The sequence below is a fragment of the Chiloscyllium plagiosum genome, chromosome 36, assembly GCF_004010195.1.
Source record: "Chiloscyllium plagiosum isolate BGI_BamShark_2017 chromosome 36, ASM401019v2, whole genome shotgun sequence".
In the NCBI taxonomy this organism is placed as follows: Eukaryota; Metazoa; Chordata; class Chondrichthyes; order Orectolobiformes; family Hemiscylliidae; genus Chiloscyllium; species Chiloscyllium plagiosum.
The window spans coordinates 17,758,525-17,772,736 of record NC_057745.1 but is presented as its reverse complement, the minus strand read 5'-3'; the positions used below and the strand labels follow the sequence as shown (position 1 = coordinate 17,772,736).

Here is a 14,212-nt window from a genome sequence, read left to right as displayed (position 1 = left end):
TGTATAGGATTCTAAGTTGCTGAAAACATGTTCAGTATGCACCCGACCTTTGACTGTTTACTTAACATTCTTTTTTCTCTACATTCAATCAGTTAAACATGTAGAGAGGTCTGCTAAAAACCTCATTTGCGATTCAACTTTATCCCTTTTTAAAATATTCTGTATCTTTTTTTTATAGAATCCCTATAATGCAAAAAACGGGCCATTCAGCCCAACAAGTCCACACCGACCCACTGAAGAGTATCCCAGCCAGACTCATTCTCCTATCCTATTACTCTACATTTCCCCTGAACATTATGGGCACTTTTTAAGCATGACCAATCCACCTGATCTGCACATCTTTGGACTATGGGTGGACACCAGAACACCCAGAGGAAACCCACATGGACACAGGGAGAATGTGCAAACTCCACACAGACAGTTGCCTGAGGCTAGGATTGAACCCGGAGACCTGGTGCTGTGAGGCAACAATGCTAACCACTGAGCCATCATGCTAGTGCTATCATTGTTTTGTACAATAAACAGTTTATTTTAACTAGGTATTGGAGAGCTAGCTGAAACCAATATGGAACAAGATGCAGGTTATAACACAAAGGCTGCTGAATGCAAGAGTATCTCTGCTCAATGCCTTTTTATTTCATTCCTAGCATAGCCTCTCAACTTGTGATGGAATACAATTGCTAAACTGCAGGCTCTTTGTGCTCGCTTATCCTGTACCTTTTGTTTAATTTTTTACTTGGTCCTGTGGATGTGGGCGATGCAAGTGAGGCAACATTTCTTAACCCATCCCTGTTGCCCTAAAGGCACCAAGTGGTCAACCACAAGTGTGGAATCAGAGTTTCACATTAAATTCCGAGTTGTTAATCCAGCTTCATAACCGTTCCTACTAGTTGTGAAACCTGAATTGAATAGATCAGTAATTTGTGGGCTAATACCAGAGAAGCTAAGATGAATGTTGACAACAGTTGCATAAACCCAACTGGTTCACCAATGTTCATCAGAGAGGAACCAATCATCCCCACCTCAGACATGGATCAGATTCCAGTTCAGGGAAGACAGCACAAGATGATAATGAGAATGACACTACAGTCTGCTCTTTTCTGCAAAAGGCTACTGAGAGTCACTTCTAAAAAGAGTCTAAAAAAACTGGTAAAATTTCTTTTTTACTACAATACTTGTTAAGAAGTGAGTTCGGCAGATGTTGCTGAAAGATGATTTTATATGCTCCCTCAAAAGCAAAACAGAGAAAAAAACAAACCTAATGTGTAATTTGAGGCAGTACTTGTTTCAACCCTTCCGATTGCTTAATATAAATGAGTAAACCGCTGTTGTACAGACATGAAATGTCCCAGTTTCGAGTTTTTGAGCTGTGCTATTCACTTGCATTAGTTGATGCAATAGTTGAGGTGATTCCACACACCCAGGCTTGTGGGAAGAAGGGGCTACTCAGGAGGAAAGCAACTAAATCCAGCTGGTAAGCACAAGCCTGGTGACTTCTCTTGCTCATCAGGTTCAAGTCCAGAAGCAGTTATCCCCTCCTCACCTACCCGTGTTTGTATAGCATATACCTTCAAACCTTCAGCAAGGGCCAGGAGGTTATTTATTTATATGAATACAACTTCTCTCAGCCATAGAAAAGATCTGCTCAGAAGACATTGCTTAGCTAACAACTGGGAACTTTCATTTGAATAAGACTCAGCATTCGAATTGGATAATTATTAGGTACTGATGTAAACAAAGTTAGGTAGACATCCTGACAGGATTGGAGTTGTATCATTTTCATTTTATTTTGATTACCTCAAAGTTGATTTGTGTTGCATTATTACATGTGGGATTAGCCCTACTATCACAGCATTGGTAAGAAAATGCACAGAAAATACAAACACCACCTAGAATTGATATAGCTTCAATGCTGATGGTCAAAAGCAGAGACTGTACAGTCGCAACCATTTTTAAAATGAAAAATGTGTTGCTGGAAAAGCGCAGCAGGTCAGGCAGCATCCAAGGAGCAGGAGAATCGACGTTTCGAGCCTAAGCCCTTCTTCAGGAATGAGGACACCTTCCTCATTCCTGAAGAAGGGCTTATACCCGAAACGTCGATTCTCCTGCTTCTTGGATGCTGCTTGACCTGTTGCGCTTTTCCAGCAACATATTTTTCAGCTCTGATCTCCAGCATCTGCAGTCCTCACTTTCTCCCATTTTTTAAGTGACTGCAGCATGTCACAGCATTGAGTACAGGGAGTTGGGACATCTTGGTGCAGCTTTACAAGACATTGGTGAAGCCATTTGGAGTACTGCATGCAGGTCTGGTCGCCCTACCATAGAAAGGATATTATTAAACTTGAAAGAGCGCAGAAAAGATTTACTAGGATGCTACCTGGACTGGAAGGTTTGAGTTGTTGGATAGGAGAGGTTGGATAGGCTGGGACTTCTTTCCCTGGAGTGTAGGAGACTAAGGGGTGACCTTATAGAGGTTTATAAAATCATAAGAGGCATAGGTAAGGTAGATAGACTCCCCTACCATGAGGATAAATTGAAACTAGAGAGCAGAGGTTTAAGGGGAGAGAGAAATACAAAAGGGTCTGGATGGGCAATATTTTCACATACAGGGTGGTGATTGTCTGTAATGGGCTGCCAAAGGTGGTGGTGGAGGCAAGTATAATTTTGTCATTTAAGAAACATTTAGATAGCTACATGGATGGGATAAGTATGAAGGGATATCGGCCAAATGCAAACAAATGGGACTAATTTACTTGTGAAATTTACTTGGGCGGCATGGACAAGTTGGGGCGAAGTCCCACTCCCTTGCTGTAAACCCCTATGACTCAATGTTTAATTGAAGCATAGTTAATTTTCAAACATCACATTAGTTTCCAATACTCTTAGAGAACAAAAGAGGCAATTTTTTTTTCCTATTCAGAGGAAAATATCAGAATTATAAAAATAAATAACTTATTATCAGTGCATGCTATGATTTAAAATGATGTTTTGCTTGCTAGAAATTGTGATCAACAACATTATTATATGATATTAATAGTTATTTCTAACCTTACTTCTGTTTTGGAAACATAGTCAAATACATCTTGGAATAAAAATGCTGCTAGCCATTAGGTAAAGTTCACTTGGTTAGAGGGTAAAGGCCACAGAAACAGACTGCATTGTAGACAGAAAAATTGGTTTGGCCAAGAATTCACAGTGAGTAATGTTTGGGAGATGAAGTATAATGAGAACCATGCTTATTTGCTCTATAAAGGAAATTTAGCACTTGGAGGAAAAGGATCAAACCAGAAATAACCACCAAACATTACTGGAGATGAAGACTTTCCATCAGAGTTTCCCAGCCAAACCCACAGGATATTAACAGTCAAAACAGGACACGACCTCTGGAACTCACAAATCTGCTGGAGTTATTGTTTCTCACTGTCTTAGCATTCCCAAATGCTTCTAGAAGTGGATTTGATTGAAGAATGATGTCTTTTATATGCTGCAACAGAGGAAAAAGAAACCCTCCTTAAAAAGGAATGATAAATTACTGCATTCGGGTTATATGAAAATCTGCTGCACTGGTCAATAACAGAATATTTCACTGCACACAAAAAATTCTGTCTGAAGTACTATTTCTTTATCTTGAAATGAACTTTATATTTTCAATATCACAGGAGGTGTAGGAACTACACAACCCAGCCAGGCAGCTGAGCAGTCTTGAGAGACAGTACTCAAGAACTCATCTTCTTGAACATTTTGGAATTACCAATCACAGCATTCATAATCGACAAAGTCTTTGATGGATTCAAACATTGTGAACTTCTAGATGGCATTAGAAGGTTATTTAATTGGAAACAATATGCAAGGGTACAGAGAAATGGCAATGGGATGGTCATAAATGCTCATTGAAGAGACAGTGAGGACATGATGAGATGAATAGCCCCCTTCAGTGCCTTAGCAATTCTGTAAAGTTACCATTTTCTAGCCTCTAGATAAAGTTGTTTTAATGATGCAGAAGGAAATCTACATGAACTCAAATTTCTGTGAAAATGCAAACTTCAAGGCAGAGGCATATTGGCATAAAAAAAATTAAAAGAAAATATGATATAATGTAGATCTTGCTGTAAAATGATGTCGCTTTACCTGTACTTTGGGCCCACCACCAGAGACTCTGGAGACATAACTCATGATGTATTTTGCAGCCACTGTCTTTCCAGCCCCACTTTCACCACTGAGGAGAAAAAATTGGAAGAAAGATCAATCTTTGTGTTTGTACAACTGCTGTCTCGGTGCTGGTCTCGGTCTGTTTTGAACAACAGAATCCAATTCTGAAGAAGAGTCGTACCAGTCTCAAAATGTTAACTCTGTTTCTGTCTCCATGGATGCTGCCAGATCTGCTGAGTTTTCCAACATTCTCTGTGCTTGCAACAGAATCCATCAGTTGTTCTACTGCAGAAACAATCGCTGATTATTCTTGATGACCATTGTGAAGCCTGGGACTGCTGTCAGACAGACTGTGCAGGCTGGCTCCAAAGAGAAATGAAATGTCGAGTTTGTGTACCATGGCCACATGCCATTTGACACACCAAGATTAGGGCAGGGAAGAGAGATAGACACCAATACAATATGCCAGTGCAGTAAAAGCACAACAGGTCAGGCAGCATCCGAGGACCAGGAGAATTGATGTTTCGGGCATAAGCCCTGGTTTCTAATGAAGGGCTTATGCCCGAAACATCGATTCTCCTGCTTTGCTGTGCTTTTCCAGCACCACACTCTCGATTCTGATCTCCAGCATCTGCAGTCCTCACTTTCTCCCTGCCAGTACAGTAAACTGTGCATTCTTTTTGATGATGAGGTCACCTGATCAGAGATAATTCACTTGAGGGGAAGGCCACCAGTCAGCCAATTCATAAGGTAGCATTAATAGGTGTTGAGTGGGAAGGAAGGTGCTGCTACTGAGCTATCACACGATTAACTACACCCTTCCTTATTAGTATAAGTAACTGTAGGAACAAAAGCCCAGAAATGATCTAGCTTATTACCTTTCGATATGGATTTTTTCACTTCATTCTACTGACATCCCTGGTGTTATGCAGATGGGCCATGTTAGTGCCTTAAAATGGACCTTTGAATTGTGTGTACTTGAGCTTCTGACCTAAAGGTGGGTCGTTAGCTCACTGTCTGCTGATGCTTTATCCTGAACCATTTTCCTTGGTAGTTTTTGTCGATGGTGGTTTGTTAATGCCTTCCCCTTCCTTGGGCAGGATGTAAAAGGTCTACCACAGCCAGTACTGGAACCGAACCTATATTGTTGCCACAATCCTAAAAGACACTTTAGCTATGTAGCTAACTGAGCTAACCAGCTTCCTGTTTGCATGTTGAGGTATTCCCCTAAAAAATAATTTGCTGCGCACTAACACGATAAAGCCCTGTATTAACCCAAGCTCTTTGATCGCTTAGTAACCTCAAACAGGACAGCTGTGATTAGATGCATGCAATTCCTGTTTGCAGCAAGTTTGTAAGTTGTATGCTTTACATTATCAACTCTTCTGTTGGTATCTAATGATTTTGGTAAGTCTTCAGAATGCTGGGTGTGACTTTTTTCTCATGTTTCACTTTAAATTTCTCATAAAAACAAAACCATTTAAAAAAATTCCTTCCCTGTAAATTTCTCCAAATTCATGCATACTAAGAGTTCCTGAATGAGATGACTGAACACCATTAATCACATCCTGATCTTCAGTGCATGACTTCCTGTTCTCACCCTTTCCTCTGTCAATACACCCAAAAAAACTTTCCTACTGTAGAAATCAGAACCCTGCTAAATGGCTTCCATTTCATTCATTTTGTTATGAATTTTACACACAAAACAAAAATCATGCTTGCACCTTCTATGGGATCTGCAGAAACTAGGAGGACCATTATAAAATGGTAATCAACTTACTAAGACTTTACAAAAAAGAATGAATTGCATTACAGAAACTTAATTGTGCGTAGCTAATTTCAATGCTGAAACAAATTGCAAATATTTGGAAATATTACTTAAATGATAAGTACAGAATGCTATTACTTAAAGGTCAGAAGGAAGAAGCAAATAGCTTCAAAGTCGCAACCAAGTCTATTCAGTTGGGTCAATCAACAATGTGGCATCTGATTGAAGACTGAAATCCGACACCTACAGACACAATTGCACTGTCATCATGGTGGGATCAATCACATTTTTAATTGAGCAAAACAATTTCACGGTTCAATTCCAGACTTGGGTGACTGTCTGCATGGAGTTTTCATGTTGTCCCTGGGCCTGCATGGGTTTCCTCTGGGTGCTCTGGTTTCCTCTCACAGTCCAAATATGTGCAGGTTAGGTGGATTGGCCATGCTAAATTGCCCTGTAGTATCCAGGGATGTGCAGGCCATGGAAAATGCAGTGTTACAGAGACAGGATGCTCTTCGGTGGGTCGGTGCAGACTCGGTGAGCTGTTTAGCCTCTTTCTGCACTGTAGTTTCTATGAATTGCCATGATATACACCCTAACCTGATGTACAATTGCATTACTGATTTCCAACTTCTCTTCCTCACCCTCATGCTGGTTGATACTATGTGGTTCCCTTTCACTCGGCTCTGCCCCATCCCCATCCCTTTCAATGTCTCCTTTTCTGCCTTGGTGTCCATTACTACCTCATTAGGGCCTCTTAGAAAAACATCCATAGGCACCACAGCAAACAAAAGTCCAAAAACTGGGATCAAAACTAAACTGAAATACTGCAGACACTGGAAATCTGAAATAAAACTAGAAAATGCTAGAAATACTCGGCAGACCAGATAGCATCAGTGAAGAGAAAAGCCAGATAATAGGCGGATTATGAAAGGACTAGGGAATAGGGGTGGAATATGTTCTCAGAGTTTCTCCTTGAGATTTCAAAGCTTCCAAGACATTTTTCAATTTTTAAAGGGATTGCGGGTATTTTTTGAGGCTTCTTTGATCTTTTGTGATCGTCATCAATTAACTGCTCTTGAGCGTGTTGAGCAGCCTCTGTAATTCTCAATGTTTTTGTTGGCTAGGTCAGAACAGTCTGCTCAAGCACAGCTGTTGGGTTCCCCCATGGGGACCAAGTAAGTCTCTTCAGAGTTGAGGATTATTCAAATGTATAGGGACCAACTAGTGCCAGCACAAGCACTGCTTCTAACACATCTGCCATGGCTACTGTCCACCATGTCTGACCTCCTGGGTTTTTGCCTCCAATTGGTGATGCAGTAGCAGCCTCCAATATTGCTGCCGCTGGAGTTGCTCACTCCCAGTAATTTGGCACCAAGCCCAAATTATACCATTTGCATCTGAAAATTGTCTTGGAAGAGTGATGTACCTTGGTGCTGGGTCAGGGCCTAGAATTCATCCAGGTGTCCACGCCACTTTGAAAATCTATTCCAATACTTCAGGTCAATGACTATTCATAAGATTACTGCATGCTGTTATCGTTGAAGAAAGAAGCTGATGTGATGTTCTCAAAAGCATTTAATGAATGCTGCAGCAATCTTTCTTTTTATTGAAGTATGAAAGGGGAGGCAAAGGGAGCATCAACAAAACTCTGATTTGCAAAAGGATTAAATAAAAGTTTCAGGTGGAATCTTCAAGGGCCGGAATGATGTGGGCTATGGCAAAAAATTTGGCAGAAGCATACAAGAAGTCCAACAAGGTCCATTTCAATGTGAGAACAACTCACTGCATCTTTTAACTGAGTTCTGGCCATCAAAGTTATATTGCCACCTGCAATTATAAGTTGCCCATTAAGGGGAATTATTGCTTGTTAATGGTTTATTGACTGCGGATCTTACATCTGCATGTGCAAGGTTCTAAGACCCCTCATGGTACATCTCCAATCTACTTACTCTGTACCTCAAAGCTGCACCTCGGGCTGCAGTTTAGACTCAGGGACACATCCAGCTCATGAACTGGACCAGGCTGCATCACTGAGCTGTTTGCTTGCTCTCTTAGCACTCACTCATTTTCAGCCTACCCTAATGATCACAGCATTCTTGCCTTGCCTTCTCCATTGAATACCGACAGTCTAGCCCAATGAGTCCAAACTGCCCCTCTGAAGAGCATCCCACCCAGACCCATCCCTGTCCCTGTACCCCTGTATTTACCATGACTAATCCACTTAGCTTGAACATCCCAGGATATTATGGGCAACCAATAACATAACCAATCCATCTGACCTGCATATCTTTGGTATGTGGGAGGAAACTGGAGCACCCAGAGGAAACCCACATTGAGACAGCGAGAATGTGCAAACCTCACACAGTCGCCTGAGGCTGGAATCGAACCTGGGTCTCTTATGCTGCGAGGCAGCAGTACTAAGCACTGAGCTACTGTGCCAATGTGCCTCCTAACCAGACTCACAGTACTGCTGTACTTCCATGTTATTTAATGTAGGCACAAAGCCAGGAAACTTGTCATGGCTGTCAGTAGTCCTTAGTCTAATCAAGGGAGATAGCCTTCGCTCAGGGAGTCTTGGCACAATGAGTTAAGGGCAGCCTCTGATCCCAGTCCAGGGGCTTGAACATAGTCAGTCAGCTGCTCATTGCAGTCAGAGTCAAGGCAAACAGAAGAATGGGACTAGAATCGGATAAGATTGATGCTGTAGGGGCAGGATATGCATTCACTGAGGTGGGTTTGGTAAGTTGCAGCAGGAAAACCTGCTAAGCCTCAGAAAGCCTCCATGCAAATCATAGCCACAAAACACATGACTCAGCTCATAAGTTATTTTGACCTATTACTCAAAGACACCATTAATGAAGTCATCATGATTACACAACTTCCCATCCATCTCTAGCCAAAATTAGAGAAATAGGGTTGTAAAAAACAGAAACAGATCCCTTGGTCCATGCCGACCAGATATTCTAAAGTTAAAAATCACACACACCAGGTTATAGTCCAACAGCTTTATTTGGAAGCACTAGCTTTTGGAGCGCTGCTCCTTCATCAGGTGGTTGTGGATAAATCAATCCAGTTCTATCTGCCAGCATTTGGCTCATATCCCTCTAAACCCTTCCTACTCATGTAAGGAGAAAGTGATGACTGCAGATGCTGGAGACCAGAGTTGAAAAATGTGGTGCTGGAAAAACACAGCAGTTCAGGCAGCATCCGAGGAGCAGGAGAATCGACGTTTCTGGCATAAGCCCTTCTTTAGGAAAATTCATGTAACCCAACCAGATACCTTTTGAATGCTGTAATTGTACTAGCCTTCACCACTTCCACTGGCAGTTCATTCCATACACGCACCACCTTCTGTGTGCAAACGTTGCTCCTTAAGTTCCTTTTATATATTTCCCCTCTCACCTTAAACCTATGCCCTCTGCCTTTGGACTCCCCTATCATGAGAAAACAACAGTGGCTATTCACCCTGTTCATGCCCCTCATGATTTTATAAACCTCTATAAGGTCATCCCTCAGCCTCCACTATTCCAGGGAAAATAGCCCCAGCCTATTCACTTCTCCCGATGGCTCAAACCCTCCAACCATGGCAACATCGTAGTTAAACCTTTTCTGCACCCTTTCAAGTTTCCCAACATCTTTCATATAGCAGGGAGGCCAGAATTGAAAGCAATATTCCAAAACATGACAGCCCAACTCCTACACTCAATTATACTCAATGTATTGACCAATAAAGGCAAGGGTACCAAATACCACCTTCACTACCTTGTCTGCCTGTGACATTATGGAACTTTTACAGGTTATTTGGTTACACTATTGTTTGGCACACTTTCTTGGTAACACAAACAACATATACAGAATACAGATGCACTGATTTCACGTGGACTTGCATGCAATTCAATGTGTTTAAGAGCAAATCCCACAGGGATAAAAGTTGGTGGCTCCTATTTCAAGGAAACCTTACAATAGAACAGCTTCCCTGAAACTTCAGAACAATACACACATTGTCATTATAATTAACAAGCACACAATTTCTCCAGGCTCACACAGTGCCACTTTTCATAGCTGGACAGAATAGGGCACAGCATATGTTGTGTTATTGACAATTGATTTTGTAAAACGAGGTCAAAAGGAAATCTTGGTTTGGAATTGAATATGCCTCACCCATCAATAGCTGAACCTTTAGCAATTTGAATGTATGAGTGCAGATATGCACACTCATCACACTGAGTCAAAATGTTGCCGTGGTGATAAAAAAATCAGATGTTGAAGCATAAATGCTGACAGAACAGATCTCCAGGATAGCTCCGGAGTCAAAGGAACCTGATTCAAGCAGAGTGAAAACTTGGGAAGTGTTCTCTTCAACTGCACTGTGGGAACAATTAATGCTTTGAATAATTAGTCATAGCCAATGAAAAGGAAAAATATAAAAGGACCAAAATAGCTGATTTGCACCAAGAATGGGAACAAAGTAACCAGGAAAGCTCCAAGGTGCAAGCATTTTAATTGAATATGCATTACCATTGATTTCTTGCATAATGCAACGAACAAACTCATTCCCCACAAAATGCAGCAATTATTTACTGCAATAAACCTGATTGTTAAGAAACCAAGCTTTTTTGTAGCTGCTAAGTGCTTGATTATGTCTAAAGACAATGAGACATATAAAAGGGAAAGGCTGCTAGAAAAATCACCCAATAAATAACTTTTATGATTTGGTTGGTTATAAATCAAGAAAGGGAGAAATTCCTCCCATTATGTTTTACTCAGCTGCAAAAAGAGTATATATACAAATTGGATTACCTGATGATGACACATTGATTTTCCCCATCAATAATCATGTTCCGATACATGTTATCTGCCAGAGCATAGATGTGAGGTGGATTTTCATATGGGGCCTAGATGATGGGGAAAGAGGCAATGTTAACGGAAGTACAGAGATACCAAACACACAAATCCACATCAACTATCCTCATGGCGCCCAGTCACCAACAAATGAGTGTGGGCGTAAACACTGTGGATTAAAGGAAACGAAGATCTAGAAAGAATGGCAGAATTTAAAGTCATGCTAAGTGGTAACACCTCTGCCTGCCACTCAATCTCAGCTGCAGCAACATGAGGACCTTAACCTGGCATAAATTACCCACATTTGGCCTCAATTAGCATCTTGCCAGAGAGGCTATCCACAAGCCTGCCTGCTCCAGACTCGATCAGATGGAGGTCATGGAGCCCCATCCAATTATATGCCCCAGCCTCCAAATTTAATGTGGGAGGGGGCCTCATATCCAAGGGGACCTTCACTTCAAAAGATCCACCAGGCCAAGAACACTGATCCTGTAATAGCACTGTGGAAAATCAAGGCCTAACCTCTCAATATATCCTCTCCACTGGAGTCGGATAGCTCAGTTGGCTGGGCAGTTGGTTTATAATACATAGTATACAATCAGCATGGGTTCAATTTCCTGCACTGGCTCAGGTTACCATGAAGGACTTTCTTTCTCAATCTCTGCCCTCACCTGAAGTGTGGTGACCTGCAGGTTAAACCATCATCAGTTAATTTCTCTCTACTGAGACAGTGGAACAATGGCAACTTACTTTTACGTCTCCACTATATCAACGAAGTATTAATCCAGTCATTTCAATCTATTCAACTAAAGCAGTGAATTTTAAGTAGTCTATGCTTGTGCTGCATGATGGGAAAATATGTCAAGAAACAGAAAAAGAGTGTTTGAGCATGTTGAAATGGTACTATTTAGCAATAAGCAATTGACAGAGTTAGGGGAATGAATGAAAATATGCAAAGTTAAGCATATAATGAAGTTATAATGATGCAATCATGAAAATGTAGGATTGGTTAAGATTTAGAGGAAGGGATGCAAATGTAAAACTAGAAAAGTGTGCATCATCAACACAACACAAGGGATAGAGATAATTTCAGAGGAAATGCTCATCATGCCCGTACCATCCCTTTCAAAGAATTATCCAATTTGTTCCACTCCCTTGCTCTTTCCTCACATACTTACAAGTCTTTTCCTTCCCATATATTTATTTTGATGTGTTCTTGCATTACCAAATTCATCTCAGTTTGTATCACAAATTGGTAAACTTTTATCCCATTCCACAAAAGTATTTAAAATATTTTTTGCAATTAATTCTACTTTTTTTTCTGCCCATGTTTATTTGGAATATGATTTCATTAATATTAATAGTCCTCTCTTACACGCTCCAGTGAGCTTTCATACCTGAGATTAAACAGAGAATGTCAGTAACTATACCGTCACGTTGGACGTTCAGTTATAGAGTCATGGAGTCATACAGCACGGAAACAGACCCTTCGGTCCAACATGTCCATGCTGACCAGGCTTCCCAAACTAAACTGGTCCCACTTGCCTGCGCTTGGCCCATATCCTGTAAACCTTTCCTGTTCACATACCCATCCAATGTCTTTTAAATGTTGTAAATGTATCTGCATCCACCACTTCCTCTGGCAGTTCATTCCACATAGGAACTATCCTTCTTGTGAAAAGTTGCCCCTCGGGTTCCTTTTAAAATATTTCTCCTCTCACCTTAAAAATATGCCTCCTAGTTTTGAACTCCCCCCCCCAGAAAATACCTTTGCTATTAAGCTCATTTATGCCCCTCATAATTTTATAAATCTCCATAAGGTCACCTCTCAACCTCCTATGCTCCAGTGAAAAACGTCCCAGCCGATCCAGCCTGTCCTTATAACTCAAACCGTCCAGTCCCAGCAACATCCTGATAAGTCCATTCTGAATCTTCTCCAACTTAATAACATCCTTCCTATAGCAGAGCGACCAGAACTGTACAGAGCACTCCAAACTTAGCCACACCAACATCCTATACAACCTCCTATACTCAAAAGCCTGGACAATAAAGGAAAGTGTGCTAGAAACTTTCTTTACTACCCTGCCAGGTAGGCTCTAGTCTCAAAACCACAACATCTTACTTTATACTGTGAAGAGCCCAAAAGGCTTTCTGATGACTCCATAGTGTAACATGACACATTACAGTTAAAAGGGTCTTCCACCAAGACGGAAACTACAAAGGACCTGATCAGGTTTGAAGAAAATAGTGTATATGTAATCACCTGAAAAACTGATCCTAAAGTAGCTAGAGTAATATTACAGGGTAGACACAGCTCAATAATAATCTCTGGAAGCTGCATAACCAAGTAGCAAGCTCCAAGGCCACCACAAGTTGATCCTTTTAAATTACTGTACATGTAGGTGACTAAAACTGACCTGCTACTTATAACTCAAGGCAATATCATGGGTGGGATCCTACAGAGACCTGAGCAAGGTGGGATGTGGTAAAACTCATGGAAGAATCAGGTGAGAAGTTTGGCAAAGCCTATCTCAACATTGTGAGTGGCAGATGGAGCTTAATTTAGATAAATGCGAGGTGCTACATTTTGGAAATGCAAATCAAAGCAGGACTTATCCACTTAATGGTAAGGTTCTAGGGAATATTACTGTACAAAGATACCATGGAGTGCAGTTCATAGCTTCTTGAAAGTACAGTTGCAGGTAGAAAGGATAGTGAAGAAAGTATTTGGTATGCTTTCCATTATTGGTCAGAGTATTGAGTTTAGGAGTTGGGAGGTCATGTTGTGGCTGTACAGGACATTGATTAGGCCATTTTGGAATATTGTGGTCTTCCTCCTATTGAAAGAATGTTGTGAAACTTGAAAGAGTTCAGAAAAGAGTTACAAGGATGTTGCCAGGGTTTGAGGGATTGAGCTATAGGGAGAGGCTGAATAGGCTGGAGCTGTTTTCGCTGGAGCGTTGGAGGCTGAGGGGTGAACTTATAGAAGTCTATAAAATCATGAAGGGCATGGACAGGATAAATAGACAAAGTCTTTTCCCTGGGTTGGGGGAGTCCAGAACTAGAGGGCATAGGTTTAGGGTGAGAGAAGAAAGATATAAAAGGGACCTAAGGGGCAACTTTTTCACACAGAGAGTGGTGTGTGTGTGGAATGAGCTGCCAGAGAAAGTGGAGCTGGTACAATTGCAACATTTAAAAGCCATCTGAATGGGTATATGAATAGGAAGGGTTTAGAGGGTTATGTGCCAAATATGGCAAATGGGGCTAGAAAAGATTGGTATATCTGGTCGGCATGGACAAATTGGACCGAAGGGTCTGTTTCCATGCTGTACATTTCTATGACTCTATGACTCTATCTGCACCTTTTAGGCATTTGTCGAGTAGCAAGGCAAGTTTCTCACTAGCCCCAGTGAGTTGCCAATTAAGGGAGATTATATCTTGTTAAATGCC

General features: G+C 41.2%; 1 protein-coding gene across 3 annotated transcripts in view; it reads right to left on the bottom strand.

Moving 5' to 3' along the window:
- Positions 1 to 14,212, bottom strand: part of myo1ea (myosin IEa) — a 157,806-nt gene that overhangs the window by 86,629 nt on the left and 56,965 nt on the right. For all 3 annotated transcript variants that reach the window (XM_043677435.1, XM_043677436.1, XM_043677437.1), the window contains 3 exons: positions 10,721 to 10,815; positions 4,129 to 4,216; positions 3,395 to 3,484 (listed from right to left, as the gene is read on the bottom strand). In XM_043677435.1, coding sequence (XP_043533370.1) covers positions 3,395 to 3,484; positions 4,129 to 4,216; positions 10,721 to 10,815 — 273 coding nt within the window. The remainder of the gene's footprint in view (positions 1 to 3,394; positions 3,485 to 4,128; positions 4,217 to 10,720; positions 10,816 to 14,212) is intronic.